This window comes from Sphaerodactylus townsendi, linkage group LG12 (genome assembly GCF_021028975.2).
Source record: "Sphaerodactylus townsendi isolate TG3544 linkage group LG12, MPM_Stown_v2.3, whole genome shotgun sequence".
Lineage (NCBI taxonomy): Eukaryota > Metazoa > Chordata > Lepidosauria > Squamata > Sphaerodactylidae > Sphaerodactylus > Sphaerodactylus townsendi.
Window position 1 is genome coordinate 5,506,143 of NC_059436.1, and position 18,178 is coordinate 5,524,320.

The 18,178-nt window shown below is 45.7% G+C and overlaps 1 protein-coding gene across 1 annotated transcript in view; it reads left to right on the plus strand.

Annotated features, from left to right (window-relative positions):
- The window catches only part of LOC125442142 (G protein-coupled receptor kinase 5-like), an 81,508-nt gene that overhangs the window by 43,952 nt on the left and 19,378 nt on the right, over positions 1–18,178 (plus strand). Inside the window, exons 2-3 of the mRNA XM_048513308.1 lie at positions 10,629–10,724; positions 15,962–16,074. Coding sequence (XP_048369265.1) covers positions 10,629–10,724; positions 15,962–16,074 — 209 coding nt within the window. The remainder of the gene's footprint in view (positions 1–10,628; positions 10,725–15,961; positions 16,075–18,178) is intronic.

Here is an 18,178-nt window from a genome sequence, read left to right on the forward strand (position 1 = left end):
TGGATGTCATATTGGTGGTGCACTTCTAAACTGCACGCTCTAAGGTGGCCCCACTTTGAAAATTAGTCACACAGATCTTAGTCCAACTCTACCTTACACTAATTCTCAGTAGGGTCCCTAAGTATGCATAGTGTGGGAAGGATCAGAAAAGAAGGGAAAGCCTATGGCTCATTCCGCACATGCAGAATAATACACTTTCAAACTGCTTTCAATGCTCTTCGAAGCTGTGCGAAATGGCAAAATCCACTTGCAAACAGTTGTGAAAGTGGTTTGAAAACGCATTATTTTGCATGTGCGGAAGGGGCCTCAGTGTCTAAGAGAGCCAGCGTAGTGTAGTGGATAAGAGCAGATGGATTCTAACCTGGAGAACCGGGTTTGATTCCCCACTCCTCCACCTGAGTGGCAGAGGCTTATCTGGTGAACCAGATGTATTTTCGCACTCCTACACTCCTGCTGGGTGACTGTTGGCTCGTCACAGTTCTTCAGAACCCTCTCAGCCCCACCTACCTCACAAGGTGTCTGTTGTGAGGAGAGGAAGGGAAAGGTGCTTGTAAGCCACCTTGAGTCTCCTTACAGGAGAGAAAGGTGGGGTATAAATCTAAACTCTTTCTCTTCTAATTCTTTTCCTCTCAATTATGCTGCTTACCTTTTACCATTTCACTCCCCTACCCACTCCCCTTTCCCCACTGTGTTGTTCTAAAAATGGAGCACACTCAAAATCCAAATAAGAGGAGGAAAGGGCGAGCGTGCCTGGCAGCGTCCGCCGTGCCCACCCTTCCCCCATTTTAAAAAATCAATTTGAAGCATACAGAAGAATGCCGTTTTTATTGGAACTCCAGACGTCTGCATTCTTATCGAGGCTTCTGCTGACGGCAGAAGTGAGGTATGAATAGCCCTTAATCAGATCCTTATCGGTCTCCATTAAAGTTCATGGGAGGAAGGGACCTGCAGGGTTCAGGATTTCCATGGAAGGGGATGGGGTGGCGGGGGAGGAAGAAATCTCTCCAGGAGCTGGCAAGGGCAAGCTGCTTTTATTGTTGCAGATTAGGAAAAAGGAAATCAAAAGCTTGTTCATTAACCACATGCGGCGAGGCTGGAGGTGAAAGGCGCAGGCCAGGATACCCCAGCCAGATATTGTTAGTTTGCATTACCCTGCAACCATACAGATTCCATAGATGCGAAAACGTTGTTGTGTATCAACTCAGAACTGTGTCTTTTACTGTCAACTGTCAATTTACTGGGCCAGTTTGCTGCTAGAGGTTTGTATTTACTTGTCTCACCCTGGCAGCTGCTGGAAGAGTGGGGAATCAAGCCCGGTTCTCCAGGCAGCATTCACGGCTCTTACCTCTTCAGTTTTATTCTCCCAGCAGCCCTGTGGGGGAGGTTAAGCTGTGGGAGCAAATGATACTCTCCAAGGCCCCTTCCGCACATGCAAAATAATGCGTTTTCAAACCACTTTCACAACTGTTTGCAAGTGGATTGTGCCATTCCGCACAGCTTCAAAGAGCACTGAAAGCAGTTTGAAAGTGCATTATTCTGCATGTGCGGAATGAGCCCGAGTCATCCAGTGGTGGATAGTGGGGATTTGAAATCTAAGCTGTTTCAACCTGGATGATTTGCTCTGCCTTGGCTTCCTTAATGTGGCCTTGTTTTCCGGGTTATCCATGTGATTCTGCCTTCTATTTGGCGCCTTCCGCACATGCAGAATAATGCACTTTCAATCCACTTTCACAAGGATCTTGAAGCTGTAGGAAGGCAATGCCAGTAAGGCATACTGAGAAACTTTCAACACAATAACCATCACCACAAAAACTTGTCTTGTTCAAACTCTCTGAATTACAGATGAGGCCAGTTTCCAGTTATATTGATGTTTGTCTTGTGCATAAATAGCACTGTGCTGAGAGTGTTAACTCTTGTGCTTTATATGCTCCGTTGTTATCTGTGGCTTTTTCTGCCCATTGGAGATACAAACAGACAGGACACCTGCTTAGGGTTTTAGGGTTCTCAAAATCTCTGAAGAAGAAGAAGAGTTTTGATTTATATACCCCCCTCTCTCCTGTAAGGAGACTCAAAGGGGCCTACAAACTCCTTACCCTTCCTCCCCTCACAACAAACACCCTGTGAGGTAGGTGGGGCTAAGAGAGCTCAGAAGAACTGTGACTAGCCCAAGGTCACCCAGCTGGCGTGTGTGGGAGTGCACAGGCTAATCTGAATTCCCCAGATAAGCCTCCACAGCTCAAGCGGCAAGGCAGGGAATCAAACCCGGTTCCTCCAGATTAGAGTACACCTGCTCTTAATCACTACTCCACTACATGACTAGAGTAAGCTACAGGCTAGATTTTGATGGAAGCAGTCCCCTATAGAACAATTTAAATGTTTCTCAACAATGTGTGTGCCAAAAGATGGGGAATGCATATGAAATGTTTGACTAAATGCTTAATCCCACAATATCTCCAGCTTTGTCCAGAGCCACATAGATGGTTTCTTCCCCAACTTCATTTTTATTTTCACACATAGGGTTACTTAGCCTGGGCGAGAGTGAGTAGTCCAGGCCACCCAATGAACTTCATACCTTGTTTCTCTGAAAATAAGACATCCCCTGAGAATAAGACGTAGAAGAGGTTTTGCTGAAGTGCTAAATATAAAACATCCCCCGAAAGTAAGACGTAGCAAAGTTTTTGTTTGGAAGCATGCCCATCAAACAGAACACCAGAGCGGGCAGCTGTGGAGCGGAAAAATAAGGCATCCCCTGAAAATAAGACATGGCACATCTTTGGGAGCAAAAATTAATATAAGACACTGTCTTATTTTTGGAGAAACACGGTAGCAAGGGGGGATTTGAATCTGGGCCTTTCCGGTTGTGGTCTGACACACTAGCCAGCTGCATGTTCTGTCTTTCCAAAATGAATTATATCTCTGTTCATAATTGAGTTATGGTCTCCCAGTTTCTTTCTGGCTGGTTTTGTGTCTGTCTTGTGCATCTGTCTTTGTGGCCACTTCAACCCCTGCCTCATCCCCCTCTTCCCTTCAGCCCTGGTCAGCTGCAGCTCATTTGGGGGCCTCCTGTTGCCCCTCCACAATGAACAGCAGCCTATTTTCATGGGGTGGGGAGGGCTTGGAGCAAGCACAGGCATTTCTCTGCCTCCTCAAGTCCTGTATTGCCTGCACGGCTGTATTTTCAGACTGTAGCTGCTGGCAGGCTAATTATTTCTGTCTGCCCACATTCAAGTTGAGTCAAGTTTTATTTGTTAAAAGATATTGGTCATTGCAAAGAGAGGGGGTATGAGATTTTTTTTGCTTATGCGGCCATTCATGTTTGCCCCCTTTGCTTCCACAGCAGTTTGGGTTGGACAAATGTGGACCAAACTATTGGAAATGTTTGGTCTCAATGAATCTGCACTGCCCACTGCGTCCCCCCAGTAGCACCAGAGGGATAACAACAGTTTTAGTCTGTAGCAGCAAACTTAAGCAGGAGTCAAGTGATACCTCCAAGACTAACAAAATGTACTTCAGCATGAGCTTTTCAAAATCAGCTTGGTTCATCAAACACCAGCGTCGTGTTGTTGAAAAGATGTGTGATACGTTATTACTGAGTTTGGGTCTTCTTCATGATCTTCAAGAAGCAGTAGTGTATGAAGAGAAGTGAGGCTGGCAGGGAAATCCTGAGTGTGATGGCGCACTGTGTGTCTTTTTTCAGCGACACCATACTGGTAAAACATGGTAGGAAATGCAAGTCAGTGGTGGCCATTTGCCCTCCCCGCCGCCATTCTGATAGAGCAGTGGTTTACAACTCATACGTCAGGATTGTAAAGTTCCAGCAGAGTTGTGATCCAGGTCCTTGTGTGGTTAAAGTATCACACTAGGATCTGGGAGACTTCCTCTACCACGATGCTTGCTAAGTGACCTTGGCATACTCTCTCACCCTAACATACCTCACAGTGTTGCTGTGAGGGTGGGAAAGGAGAAATCAATGTATCTCCCATCTCTGCCCCCCATCCCAAGCAGTGGATCCTCTGATGGTCATGCCCCACATGCACCCTTCCCCCTCCACTAGTGAGGACATAACAAGAGCTGCTCTTCTTCTTGTCTTATGCTTCTGCTCTGGAGTTAACAGTATCTGAATCTGAAAATACAGAAGACCAATGCTATAGGGCAGGGATCTCCATACTGTGGCTCTTCAGATATTCATGGACTACAATTCCCAATCTCTGCCAATGAGCTATGCTGGCAGGGGCTGATGGGAATCATGAATGTCTGGAGGGCCATAGTTTGGAGAGCTCTGCCAGAGGGTATAATTAGGCCCCTCTTTTTTTACTGGAACTTTCTTAAACTGTTCACTCAACCAAGTGGTCATGAAAAGCCACCAAGAGATAATGCATGAGCAATTCATGGAAAAGCTACCTACTTTGTAAAAAGATTTATGCATTGACCTTTGAGTGTTCCTGTATTTCTGCAACGGCAACCAAAAATCTAGCAACCCTGTATGGAATCTATCTGTCTTCACTTCTCAGTAGTGCCTAGTAGTCTCCGCAGCTAGACAGGTCAAATCATTACTTATTAGAGAGCAAATCAGCTCCTGAGAATTCAGAACTTACAAGTACATGGTCTGTGGATTCAGTAGATATTCTCTCTGACTTTAGAATACCAGCATATCTACTTGAGAGAACTGCAGATGATAAAGTGTTGGGCGTGCAAACATGAGGATGTGCCTGCATTTAGGATATGTTAAGTTGCAGAAATACATTGGGGTATGAACAAGTGAGGTTCCGTTGCCTAACAGAAGGCCAAGCAATGGAAAGTGTGCTGCTGTATTCTAGTCCCTTGGGAGAACGGAGCAATTGAGCACGGGCAGACAGGGGTGAAACTGAGCTGCAGTCTGCCCAGACTCCATTACCTCAAATGGCAAATTTAAAAACCTCCATTATGCCTATCCTGTTTTCCCTACCAGCACTTAAAACAGTCTTTCCATATTCAGGCTCCTGTGATCTAGCAGTGGGGGAGCTCGCTAAATGTAGTCTTACGGATCAGGGGAAAATTGCTTGCAATTTTTCATGCAAGGGATTTTTATCTGGCAGGCAGAATATGCCCATGCTTTTACTTAATGGTTTGAACTGGCATCCTAGTAGAGGTTCAGTTTGTTCTCTTTTCTGTTCCCTGCCCACTGCGCCAGAAGAATTAATGTGCAGGTAGCTTTGATTTGTACAAGTAGTTTGCATAATGCTTTCAACTGGCAGAATTCACCTCCGCTGAGCTGAGATAAGACATCTTTAAACCTTACTTCAAGGCAGGGGTTTTTGTTTTCTTAATTGAAACCTCACAGAGGGTATGCAGAGGGTGATTTGTGCATATAGTACTCCCCCGTCACATGCCTGTACATTTCCTTTGTGTCTGCATAACCACACTGACAACTTCAAGTGATTCATCAGCATCAGGGTCCTCCCCCTGTTCTAAAACGATTCCCGTCATCTTTGAAACATTGGTGAACACTCTTCGGGAAGTGGCAATGGCATTTATGGGGGATGTCTCCAGCAAGGAGGAAGTACAACAGGTACTTTTGATCGGAGTCCAGAATTGCAGAGGGGAACCATGGCTCACTGGCAGAGCATTTGCTGTGCATGCTGTTCATCACCCGGCATCTCCATCTCCCTGCTGAGCTACGCCCCCTGCCCCCAAATCTCCAGGTGTTTCCCAGCCTGGCATAACTAGTTCTAGAAATAATTGCTTGGGTAGCATGAGTGCCTTTAGAACTCACTTTTACAATCCACGCAGTATCCTTTACTACGATCAACAAAGTGACACAAAACAGTCTGCAAGCTTTCAGGTTCCTTAGAACTCTTCATTAGACCACATGTTACAAAAAAGACAGAAGGGAAGCAGTTTTTCTAGGTCATCATGATTATATGAGCTTCTCATGTAGGGCTGCCAACTTCCAGATGCAGCCTGGAGTTATCCCAGAATTATTACTCTTCTTTAGAGTACAGAGGTCACTTCCCTAGGGAAAATAACAGAAGAAGAAGAAGAAGAAGAAGAAGAAGAAGAAGAAGAAGAAGAAGAAGAAGAAGAAGAAGAAGAAGAAGAAGAAGAAGAAGAAGAAGAAGAAGAAGGAAGAAGGAAGAAGGAAGAAGGAAGAAGGAAGAAGAAGAGGAGGAGGAGGAGGAGGAGGAGGAGTTTGGATTTATATCCCCCCTTTCTCTCCTTTAGGAGACTCAAAGGGGCTTACAATCTCCTTTCCCTTCCCCCCTCACAACAAACACCCTGTGAGGTGGGTGGGGCTGAGAGAGCTCCAAAAAGCTGTGACTAGCCCAAGGTCACCCAGCTGGCGTGTGTGGGAGTGTACAGGCTAATCTGAATTCCCCAGATAAGCCTCCACAACTCAAGTGGCAGAGCTGGGAATCAAACCAGGTTCCTCCAGATCAGAGTGCATCCGCTTTTAGCCACTGCTCTTAGCCACTACGCCACTGCTTCAGAAAGCAAAATCTGTGATGTACTAGAGAAGAAGAGTTTTGATTTATACCTCGCCTTTCTCTCCTGTAAGGAGTCTCAACGCAGTTAACAAATCCCTTCCCTTCCTCTCTTCACAACAGACACCTGGTGAGGATGTCGGGGCTGAGAGAGTTTTGTGAGAACTGTGACTAGCCCAAGGTCAGCCAGCAGACTTCTTGTGAAGGAGTGGGGAAACAAACCAGATAAGAGGCCTGCCGCTCAAGTGGAAGAGTGAGAAATAAAACCTGGTTCTCCAGATTAGAGTCCACCGCTCTGACCCATTACACCACACTGTCTCTACATCACACTGATAAGGGTCACAATCTGTATAGCATAAATCTGTATACCAGTTAGCTGAAAGCCCTCCCCTCCACAGGCACTGCCCCAGATCCTCAGGAATTCCTAAATGAAACTTGGCAACCTTCCTCTCATGCCCGGATATGGGGGGACTTGGTAGGGAAAGAAGATTCAGATTCCAGGCTCCTCCTGGCCAAGGGCCACAAAAGCAGTAAAACAATTTAAATCCATAGCAACCATGTCCTCTGATTTCCCAATCTCCTCCTGAACCAATGAAGCTTCATCCCCTTTCAGAGGGGCAGGCTTATTAAGAGCAGCAGCAGCAGCAGCAAGAACAGGGTAGCTTAATGCACTCCTGTGTGGTATTTCCTGACAACCAGTGCCAGCTCTGACGCGAGCCTATTCATGTAGGAGGAAGTGAATTGATTCCAGCAGGAAGTTCTTGCCCGGCCTACTCCCTGGAGAGTGCTGGAGACAGAAAGGGCTCTCTCGAAGTTTTGTGCAGGGATGCAGCCTTCTCGGACGTACTTCTGGGTTGCCGTGTGGGGTCCTCCTTGCTTCCTGTTTGCTTACCTTGACGTCATCGCTCCTGAGATGGCATCTGGTCAATGGGAGAGGTTGTTCCTGGCCGACGACCAGCCCCGGGCAGTCAGCAGGAGTGCTGATGTCACAGACCCACAGGGATTACTTCATAATTGAAGCATTTAAGGCCTCTGTGTGAATGAGAAGAGGGGGGAAAGGCAAGGGAGCGAAAGGAGGAAACAACTCCAGCCGTCCCAAATCTCTTTTTTCCAGTGAGCACCAAATAAACACACGACAACCCACAAAACCTCAGTGACGTTCACCTGTGCCGGGCATATTTGGCCTCTCGGTCGCACAGATCTTAGTTTGTGCCCTTCCAATTGAGCTTTTGTCACACTCGGAATCTTCTTTTAAGTAATCAGTTAACGTAAGAAAATTGATTTGGGTGGCTGGATTTGGAACCTGTAGCATCTTAGATTTTGGGGGTGTGAACTGTTGAGAGCCAAGTCTCCCTTCATCAGACTTTTGAAAGCTGCTCAAAAAAACTTGTAGGCCTGAGATGCTGCTGAACTCGAATCTAGCTGTTAGACTGCTGACCAACACAGATTATGTAAAACTATCTTGATGGGAGTGACGAATCCAAACATCTGTCATGAGAGATGACTTTTCTTTCTTCACCCTCTCATAAATAACTGCACGGATTCACTTTGTATCATCTTGTAGGAAAGCCAAAGCAGAATGTAGGGCTTGGTGGATAGCTGCCCATTTGTCACATGACACTTTCACACAGACACATGCACACACACAAACACACAAGCTATGCTGTCTTCTTTTGGTTACTTCAGCAGGTGCTGGCTTTAATCCACAGGAAGGGATTTCCAGAGGTAGAGTGGGACTTTCCTTCCTCCCCAGTCTTTCTGTAATCCAAAGTGATCCCCAGAAAGCTGATCCTGGGGGACAGAGGAACCCCAGAAACAGTTTGAGGGATGAACTTACAATGGGAGGAGTCTGTTACTGGAAATATACCTCTGGATCCAGCCCTCTTGTCCAAACAGATGTCAACTCATCGTAACAACGAGGACTAGAAACACACTCTATGCTTCTCTGTGGTCTCTCATCCAGGCGCTGACCAGCAGGGTTGCTGTTTCAAGTGCCATGACCCTCTCTGGGTTGTTATGAGGATACAATTGGATATTAGTGGTGATAAAGAACTCCTGTTCAGACTTTTCAGTTCTTTATTTTAAAAGGCAGAGGCAGGACCCTGTGCTGTGTGCGCAAATGCTGTGACTAACTGCCCTGGGAACAGGTCATGGTCTCCAGAGAGTTCAGAAGGCTACAGTATTTACATTATACCAATGGCTGAATTGCACCAGCACGCACATTGGTCTGCACCCGAGCCTGGTGTGGACGATCAAGAAGGCAGCCAGCAAGATAAGGAAGCCCAATGACTATTAGCTGCCAAGCCTGGAGGATGAAGCATTGTTCTCGGAGGAAGTGGGAACCACCTTCAGTCTCCGACTTGTAGACTCTGCTCCAAAAGCAAAATCCCTCGTCTTGGCAGCCCGGCCAACCCACCAAGGTCACAGAAAGGCTATCTGCGAGGGAGAAAGGGTTAGCCTCGCTTGTGGCAAAGGCAGAAATGGAAACAACCTGACTGCTGATCGGAAGAACGGAAACCCTAAGATGAGGTTTTCATTTTGTGTCATGGTGAGCAGGACAGGTTCTGGCGGGAAGGTACATGTCACTGAGCCTAAGATTGCCAACTCAAAGCTGGGAATTTCTTGGAGATTTGAGGGTGAATCCTGTGTGCAGCAGGGTTTGGGCAGAGGAGGAAACTCAGCAGGGTGTACTACCATAGAGTCTAACCTCCTAAGCAGCCATGTTTTTCAGGAGAATTTATTTCTGTGGTCTGGGAATCGGTTGTAATTCCAGGTTTCCAAGTAGGCCCAGAAGTAGGGAGCAGGGACCTCTACTCTGAGCTTTTTGGAGAAAGGGAAGCATAAAACTGTGATAGAGTCTTTGAGTGCCTGCAATTTGATGCTGGAAATGACAGTCTTGATAGAGATTGCAGTCTCCATGTAAGGTATCAACCGCAACCTCTGGGAGGGCATGCTTCCTGTAGTCACTCAGTTCAAAGCCTAGAGACAATTACATGGGTATTTTGCAATGGTGGTATGCATGGATCCATAGCCCTGAACATCCAGTTAGTTTTTTCAAGCGGCATGAAAGACAAGGAAGGATACTTAGGATGCTACAGTATTGTTTGCTTTGCAGTGGGTTTTTCCCTTGATTTTTTGTTTATACAGGAATTCTCCCTCTGCAAAGTGTCCCGAGCTGTGCCGATCTGCCATTTTGCCTGCCCACCGCTTTCTTTTTCTTTCTGTGCAGCCTTCATTTTGGGGAGGTTGCCCGTGACCTTTTGTGTGTCTGTGTTGGTGCTTGCTGTCTTTGTTCTAACCTTACTTTGCTGGACCATGTACATTTCACTGAGTCTATTGCTGGAGTGATAGACCTTCAGCATTAAAATAAAAAAGAAGCCCCTTCTGATTGTTTTGAAATGGTGGCCCAGAGAATGGGAGAAACTGTTGTTGTGTGGGCAGGAAAAGGTGGGGAGGAGCAAGAAAATCCAAAGAAATATTAACACAATGTGTGTGTGGTGTCCTTTTCTTTTTCTATGAAGGGAGAGAAAAAGTTGCACTTTAACAGGTTTTGGAAAACGTTGTGATTCTCTGATTTGAGAGCGCAGTGTGTTCTGAAGAAGGGAAAACATGTGCCTAACTGAAAATCAAACCCAAAGGGAATGTACACTCAGTGCAAAGGAGACCACAAGTACATAAATGGCCTGGGTTAGAATCCCATGGGCGGGAGGAGGAGCAAGGGACCAACTCTGGTTAGCCCGCATGTCACAGGTAACCAGTGTAAGTTTATACCGAGGATTCTCCATGCCTGAAGGGAAAAGTGATGTGCTTGCTAGTCCTCCAACACACTGGGCTCATTCACATTCCATTTTTGCAATGCCTGAATATAATCTGGATTTCATTGCTAATTTTTCTTTAATTGCTGTTTAGGTCTGTTTTAATATGTGCTTTGTCAGACTTGAGCTTCTGTGCAGCTTTAAAGATAACTATCACTTTCTTGTAAAATAAGCATGTCCAATTATGTGGACCCATCTCTCAACCTAAGCACCTGTTATTCTGGTTTGAGCCTAGATTAAAGATTAGCAGCGAATCCTCCTTGGAGGAAAGAACAAACCTGCAGCAGAAATAAAACTCTAGAAGGAAATTATTCTTTCCAAATCTAATCCTCCCCTTCTTTGTGTTTTGCAGGGGGTGGAGGAAAGCGGAAAGGGAGGAGCAAGAAATGGAGAGAGATCCTGAAGTTCCCACACATCAGCCAGTGCGATGATCTTCGGAAAACCCTGGGTGAGTTATGAAACCAAGTATGGCTGACCCATGCAACCTGCTGGCAAAATCAAGCACTGCTCACAGTAGTGGACCTGCTGGCACGTGGTGTTGCAAGAACCAGCCAAACCTGCTCACCAGAGAACTTGGACACGGTGCTGCATATCTACGAGAAAGGAACTGAGCACAGTGGCCCTTCCTATACCTTTCTCTCCTGTAAGGAAACTCAAAAGGACTTACAATCTCCTTTCCCTTCCCCCTTCCCACAACAAACACCCTGTGAGTTGGGTGGGGCTGAGAGAGCTCAGAAGAACTATGACTAGCCCAAGGTCACCCAGGTGCCATGTGTTGGAGTGAACAGGCTAATCTAGTTCCCCAGATAAGCCTCCACAGCTCAAGTGGCAGAGCGGGGAATCAAACTCAGTTCTCCAGATTAGAGTGCACCTGCTCTTAACCACTACACCACTGCTGCTCTCCTAGGTGCTCCTAGAGAACTTTTGCGTCGAAAGTCCTACCAGTAGGGTGTCAGTGACACCATCTTTTCATTTCAGCAGGTTTCTGTGAGCAAAGGATCACGTTGCTGGTGGTTTCTGCTCCAGGCCGGTGCAATTGTAGTGGGAAGCTGAGAAAGCAGATACATTTTAGGGCTCTTAACCCTGGGTGGTAGAATCATATCAACCTGATGCCGAAGGGACTTGGACAGAGTTGGGCAGAAGTCAGTTTCTTTTGCTGGGGCTTAGTTGTTTATTGTGAAATGTGAACCATGCCTTACTCCCTAGCAGTTGTCTTCCATGGCAAAATGGGGATTGGAACTTGGTTGCACAGACTGTGGTCTGCTGCTATAATCGCTACATCATGCTGTCTTTGCCCCATCCACGTGCTTTCAAATCACGGCACTGTGAGGCAGTCTGGCTTGATCCATTTTCTTTCCTTGTGCAACCCACTTTTCCCCTAAGGAGCTTTGGGAGGTGTACATGGAGGCAAACAATTTCATCCTCACAATGAATTTGCATGTTCAGTTGGACTAAACATGGTGTGAGCAGGGATTTTGAACTGAGGTCTTCCGTTTCTGTATCCCAAATTCTGCTGCTTCAGCACATGGGCCATCAGATCTAGTTTAATACACAAGAACAGTTGGAATGAGGTCTCGTGCTCACTCTGTGGTGACTCCACTTCTGAGGGCAGTGAGATGCTGCTGGATTTTCTTGGAGGCCAGCATCTGGGTTGTTAAACTGTTTTTTAACGGGCTGGATTATGAGTCAAGCTGGAAGTCTGAAAATGTGCTCATCTAGCACTGTGACTCAGAGATGGGGCTATGAGTCGGGCAGTCCTTGTTTTGAATATTACCTTGGATGTGATGTCACCCTGTGGCTTCAGGCAAGATCCCCTCTGCCAGAATTATAATTCACGCCTACCTCACAGGGATGTTGGAAGGATCCCAAATTAAGTAACATAAACTCTCAAGATGCCTTTTGCTTCAGTTACGAGGAAGTGCCAAGGCAAAGAGGAGGAGGAATCAGCATCTTTCTCACATTCTGAGTAGGGTTGCTTTTTATATACAGAAACATTTAATCATGTGATACCTCTTCCCCCCACCCCCACTTGAGCTTGAAGTGGAACAGCTCAGAATCAGGTTTGCGAACCCATGAAATTCAGCAACTTCTCGGGTTACTTTTCCTGGTGTTACTTTTCCTTGTGTGAGAACATGATGTGAGTGGTGAAGCTTGAGGCTTGTGATGTTGTGCCTCAAATGGTCCTCAGATTATAAAGGCTTGTGTATTCTGGCTGCTTTCAAGAGACACGTTTTGATTAAAGGGATGCCAGAAGTGTGAATATTGATGAAGAACGGCCCAAGGGTCCCACAAGGCTGTGAGCCCCGCCCCACCCTGTGTATTGATTCAAATGGCTTACAGTTAGTGGACACACAAGGCTGCGCTTGTCTGACCTTTGACCTTTGAGGCAGTGTAGGGTTGGCCAACCACCAGTGAGGGATCTCCTGCTTTGGCATCCCCCACCACTCCAAGTGCTGTTCAGCCAGTCAGCGGAGGAGTTCACCAGCAGCAAATTTAGGCTAAGACCTTTGGCATTCGTAAACATGATTTCCTGAATGCACTGGGAGTGCTATCATCACATCCGGGAGGGGGTCCCAAAGATGTCCGTACACCCCTTTCATTTTTGTGGGTGGGGTAGGTGTGGGAGATTTTAGATTGTGTTGGGTTATTATGCTGATATTCCATGGTGCTTAATACATTATGTAATTGTCTGCTCCTTCGCGACGATACCAGAAGACAGCCTTCGTCCGCCATAATGCATATGCCTAGCAGTTGAGGCTGCACACCAACAGAGGACAAATTGACTGGTGTTGCAATTCCTCCCTGCGGACTTTGAATAAGCCTGCTCTTCTCCTAGGCTCCTGAAAACTATCTGTGACTCTTGGCCCTCTGGCTGTGCTGCAGAGTGTTCTCGGGCTCATGCTGAGTTGCAAGAAAGCTCATGGCTCCTATCTCTGAGAACTGTGTTTACCAAGGGACAAAAGGAGCACAGCTTCCTGCTCAGTAAAGGGGGGAGCGTGGAGGGACTGGCAAAAACAGGAATAGACAGTAGAGCAAGTGGGCCCAGCATGGCTGGAGGAGCAAGGTCACAGCTTGGGAATCCAGAGTGTTCCACTAAGCACAGTGTGGGACCGGGCCCCTTTGACATTCAGGAGGGAGCTGTTCTGAGAAGAGTCAGTCAGGCTGGCTTTTACACATGACCTATGGACATCTTTATGGTGCAGAAGGTGGGCTATAATGCTTTTCGAAAAGGTAAACATTTTGTAGGTCTTCCCCCTGCCTTCCATCCCAGAGACTGCAGATTTTTGAAGGCTTGTTCATTACTTCGAGATCATAGTGTCACCAATGGGGCATGTTGTGAGGTGGTTGTGTTTGGGCTTGTAAGCAACCTGAGGCCCGGATCACACATTCAGGAAAATGAGGAGGTAGCAGGGCAGCAGAACAATTTGCCCCCTTTCAGGCGGTAGTGGGAGGATCACATTTTGGAATGCTCCCCTATTTTAAAAACTCCCTACAAATATAAAATCAACACAGAAAGCCACCTCCCTGCGATGCTAGTTTCTAGCTGCACTAGGCACGTGAAGCAGCAACCTCTGAATCTAATGAATGTCCAGATTAGAGATTTCATAAATCTTTAATCTCTAGGGCTCATTCTGCACAAGCAGAATAATGCACGTTCAAACTGATTTTAGTGCTCTTTGAAGCTGTGCGGAATGGCAAAATCCACTTGCAAACAGTTGTGAAAGTTGTTTGAAAACATGTGCAGAAGGGGCCTAGGCTTCAACTGTTGGAATGTGGAGAACTAACACCCGGGATGTGTCCCTTGCCATCTCTACAGTTAACTTCCCCAGCTTCTCAGTTTTCTCTCAGGCCTCAGTTTCCTAGCAAAGCCCCATTAATGATTATCTGTTCTGTCTAGCCTGTCTAGCCAATTTCGAGGTTGAAGATTATTGGTTTCACTTGCTTAAGCTACCAGCAGCTAGAAGGTGGTGGGGTGAGATTGGAGGGCTAACATCTGGGCGCATCCTCTGCAATCTCTGTCAGTGGTCTGTCTCTGGCTTAAGCCAGATCCAGACAGACACTGCATGACTGCAACATTTTGCATCACTTTCATTTATTGCTGGGGGAGGTATCCATCTCACTGTCTTTTAATTAAACGTGATAGCTGTTAACTACAATCTGCTTTGGGATCCAAACTGGCAGAAGAACTGGGTATGAACATACAAATTAATCCTCTGAATGCATCCTTGAGTTCTACTAGGGAAGAAATGTGGGATATAAACCTGATGTTATGTTTATGCCAATAAAGGCTTATGAATGGACCTGGTGCATTTTTTTTTAAAGAAATATCTAAGGTAATCCAAATTCTGCACAAAAAGAGAGCTGGCTCTTGCACACATGCAGAGTAATGGAATTGGCATTATGTGTGCTTATTTTGCAAAGAAGAAAAAAAAGTATTCTCCTGCTAGTCAGGGGAGAGAGTGAGCAGCTACTGAAGAGGCTGAAAGAAGGCAATTGTCCTCTAGATGGCTGGAAATTCCACCAAGCCTCACCCCGCAGTTGGGGATGTTTCGCCAGATGTTGCCTTCCTGCTTCTATGCCTGTTTTCGTAGTCATGAGGGCAAGAAACATGGACAGAGTTGCCAAATGCTAATGAGCACCGCGCTGTACACAAATTGCTGATTTTCCAGATTTGTTCAGCATATCAAAATAAGAGTTCCGGTGATGTTGTGTGGAAGTTACATGTCATACATCTTTGCACAATCAAGTTTTATAGGTATATTACCCCATGCACTGTTTTCACATCTGTTTCCAGAGATACTTCAATATCACTGCTATTTTCCCATCCACATTTAGTTTCACATACACAACTAGAGTCCAGTAGTCGTCCTGTTTCAATGGCTTTGTTTATCACTTGAGCACAAAGTCAGACTGTTGAATTTCCTGTCTCTGATACTACAGTAATATCCTCACAGCTGACTGCAGTAACTACTCCCATAAGATAAAATCCTCTAGTCTCTTGGAAACCCTGCATTGGTCAAACCAGCTGCAAGTTGAAGTGTGTTCTTTGCTGCTATGAAAATTATACACATGGTAATATACTTGTAAAATGATTATGCAAATACATATGTATTTATTTATTTCACTTGTAATTTACAGATCATGTATTACTTTGATATATTGAACATATTCTCTGAACATGTATAGTTTGTGTATAGTTTGATACTTATTCACAATTAAGCAATTTTGGCATTTTTAAAAAAAAATTGTATCCCACTCTTCTCCAGCAAACTGGACAACACACAAATAAATACCAGCTCTAAAAACATAATTAAAATCATGAAACTAAACTAAGTCATACTGTAGATAAATGGCATCTTGAATAAACAATTCACCTTATCCACTTATCTACTGTGTTCTTCTTTGTTTGCTGAGAAACATGGGCAAAAAAAGTTGAAGTTTAAGAAATGTTTAGCAGAAGTTTTAAGTTCAAGTTTAAGATAAGATTAAATTGCTAGATTTTGTATATCAGTCAATCTTCAGCATGCAGAACATGGATTATACCACTGAACTGTGTCCACCATCTTCCTCGATGGTTCCACTGATGTGTTTGTCATCCTTGGGGTCAACTCTTGAGGGTCTCAAAGAGAGGATGCTGTCCATCCAGGTAGGAGAATAACAATTCTTCCATCTCCTCCTTTGCAGAACGAGACTACAGTAGCCTGTGTGACAAACAGCCTATCGGCAGACTTCTTTTCCGCCAGTTCTGTGAGACTCGGGTGGAACTCCTCCGGTGCATCCACTTTCTCGATGCTGTGGTAAGGCAAATGTTGCATCCAGAGCATTCAGGAAGCCCGACTGGGCATGCTTGACTTGCAGCACTATCTTTACAGTGGCAGTGAAAGCAGGGGTGTTTGTGTGTCACCATCTTGGGTGTGACTTGGGAATGTTTAGGCTGGAGAACGGGAGATTGAAGGGGCACAACTTTTAAGTATTTGAACAGCTGTCACTTAGAGGAGGGTAAGGAGCTGTTCCTGTTGATAGGATAGGATAGAACTCGCAATAATGGCTATAAATTACAGGCGGAAAGGTTCTGGGTGGTAATTAGGAAAAATGTTTTTACAATAAATGTCGAATCAGCTACCTAGGGAAGTGGCTCTGTGGTACATGTTTCAATGGGAGGCACTCTGGTGGGGAACTTGCTCTGGGTAGGGGCCCTTATTTCCAACAGGGCTGCTGGTGTGAGTCTCCTGAAAGAAACCAGCCAACTTTGCTAAAATTTGCGTGGGGGGGGGGGCAAATGCTGTGGGCATCCAGTTGAAGGTGAACCTGATGCCTATGTGTATGTATCTTTAAAGTGCTATGTGTTTGTATCTTAAAATGCCAGATATTTTTCTGAGGGGAGCTGAAGGCTTTGAGACATTGGTTGTGGACACCCTATGAATTAACTTCCAGCTTCAGTTTTTCAATTTTCTTAGTATTATGTTAACTCTGAGATTGCCTCCTTCCTCTGAAAAGCTCATAACAACTTCTCTACTTTTTTGTGGCAGGGTAGGCTGAGATAGGAGATCTCTGAGGACCGCCCAGTGAGTTTCTGAGCAGGGATTATAGTCTGAGCTTCCCACATGTGAAGGCAACATTCCAGCAACAGCCCCATACCCCTCATGTGGGTTTCTGCCTGGAGTTGGGGGTAGCTGGGTAGGAAGGATTGTAGCTCTTCATTCATTCAGATCATGGCTTTGACTGAAAAAGAGCCATCCACAAACCAAGGACCTCTGAGAGGGTTTCTCTTTTTTACAGAGCCTTTGTCTTCTTTATTCTTTCCCGGTTTGTCCCCTGCCACCAACTCGTTGAAGGCTTACAAGGGGAAAGGGACTCTTTAGTACAGGAGAGAAATGAATTCCTGAAGAGCAACTTTTCCACTGGGAGAGAAGAGTGTGTTTTGCTGCCTGTTTTAAACTCAACGGTGCAAAAATTCCATCCAGCTGACGTGTAATTTTAAAAGTCAGCCCTTCATCTGAAATAATATCCTAGTGTTTTCATGAGTCTCTCTCTCCCCCCCTTTTCCCCCTTTCAAAAGTTTGCTGGTTCTGGAAGCATTTTACACGCAGCCAAGCAAATTTGTTGCTCCAGGGGTCAAGTCAACTCATTTGAGCTGGGAGGACTTTTTTTTTTTTTTTGCAATCTAATACTGAGTTCTGATCTGAAATCCGTTTGCTCTTGCTCTGCGCTCGTTCAGCACCAGAAGGCAGTTTTTGATGCCATTTTAAAGAGGGAAATGCAAGCCTCTTAAACCAATCTGTGTTTCCCATTACCCAACTGTTTATGCAATCAAATCTCTTTCTCTCTCTGTTGATTGAAAGGCGCTCCTTGAACCCACTTCAAGCCTGTGTGCGGGAGGCATCCCCCAGGCCAGCCAGCAAATCTAAGCCAGCGTACAAAAGAGTTTAAGCCTTTTGCTTATTTGCATAAACCCGTTGGACACAAATGACAGGAATGCCAATCTCGTCAGATGGCTGTTAAATGGGAAACACATGCTTGGAAAAAGATCCTCGGGTTTGAACGGGCTAAAGATGTCCTTCAGACTCAGCGTTGTACAGCAAGGCTCAAAAAAAAATCTAGCTGAGGGACAAATAACAAGGGGTATTACAGGCCTGCGATAGTGTCTCCAGACATGTTCCTGGGGCCTCTAGAGCAGCTGTGGGGTGGAGCATTTTGAGTTAGGGAAATGGTGTTGTTTCAGTGAGGCGGCTGAGCTTCCTGTTCTCCAGCTTCATGTCCAATCTATGGCTGCTTTTTGGAAACAAAACATTGGATAGTAGATTTGCCAATGCCCAGGTGGGGCCTGGAGATCCCTTGGAATTACAACAGATCTCCCGACTATAGAGATCAGTTCCCTTGTAGAATATGGCTGCTTCGAAG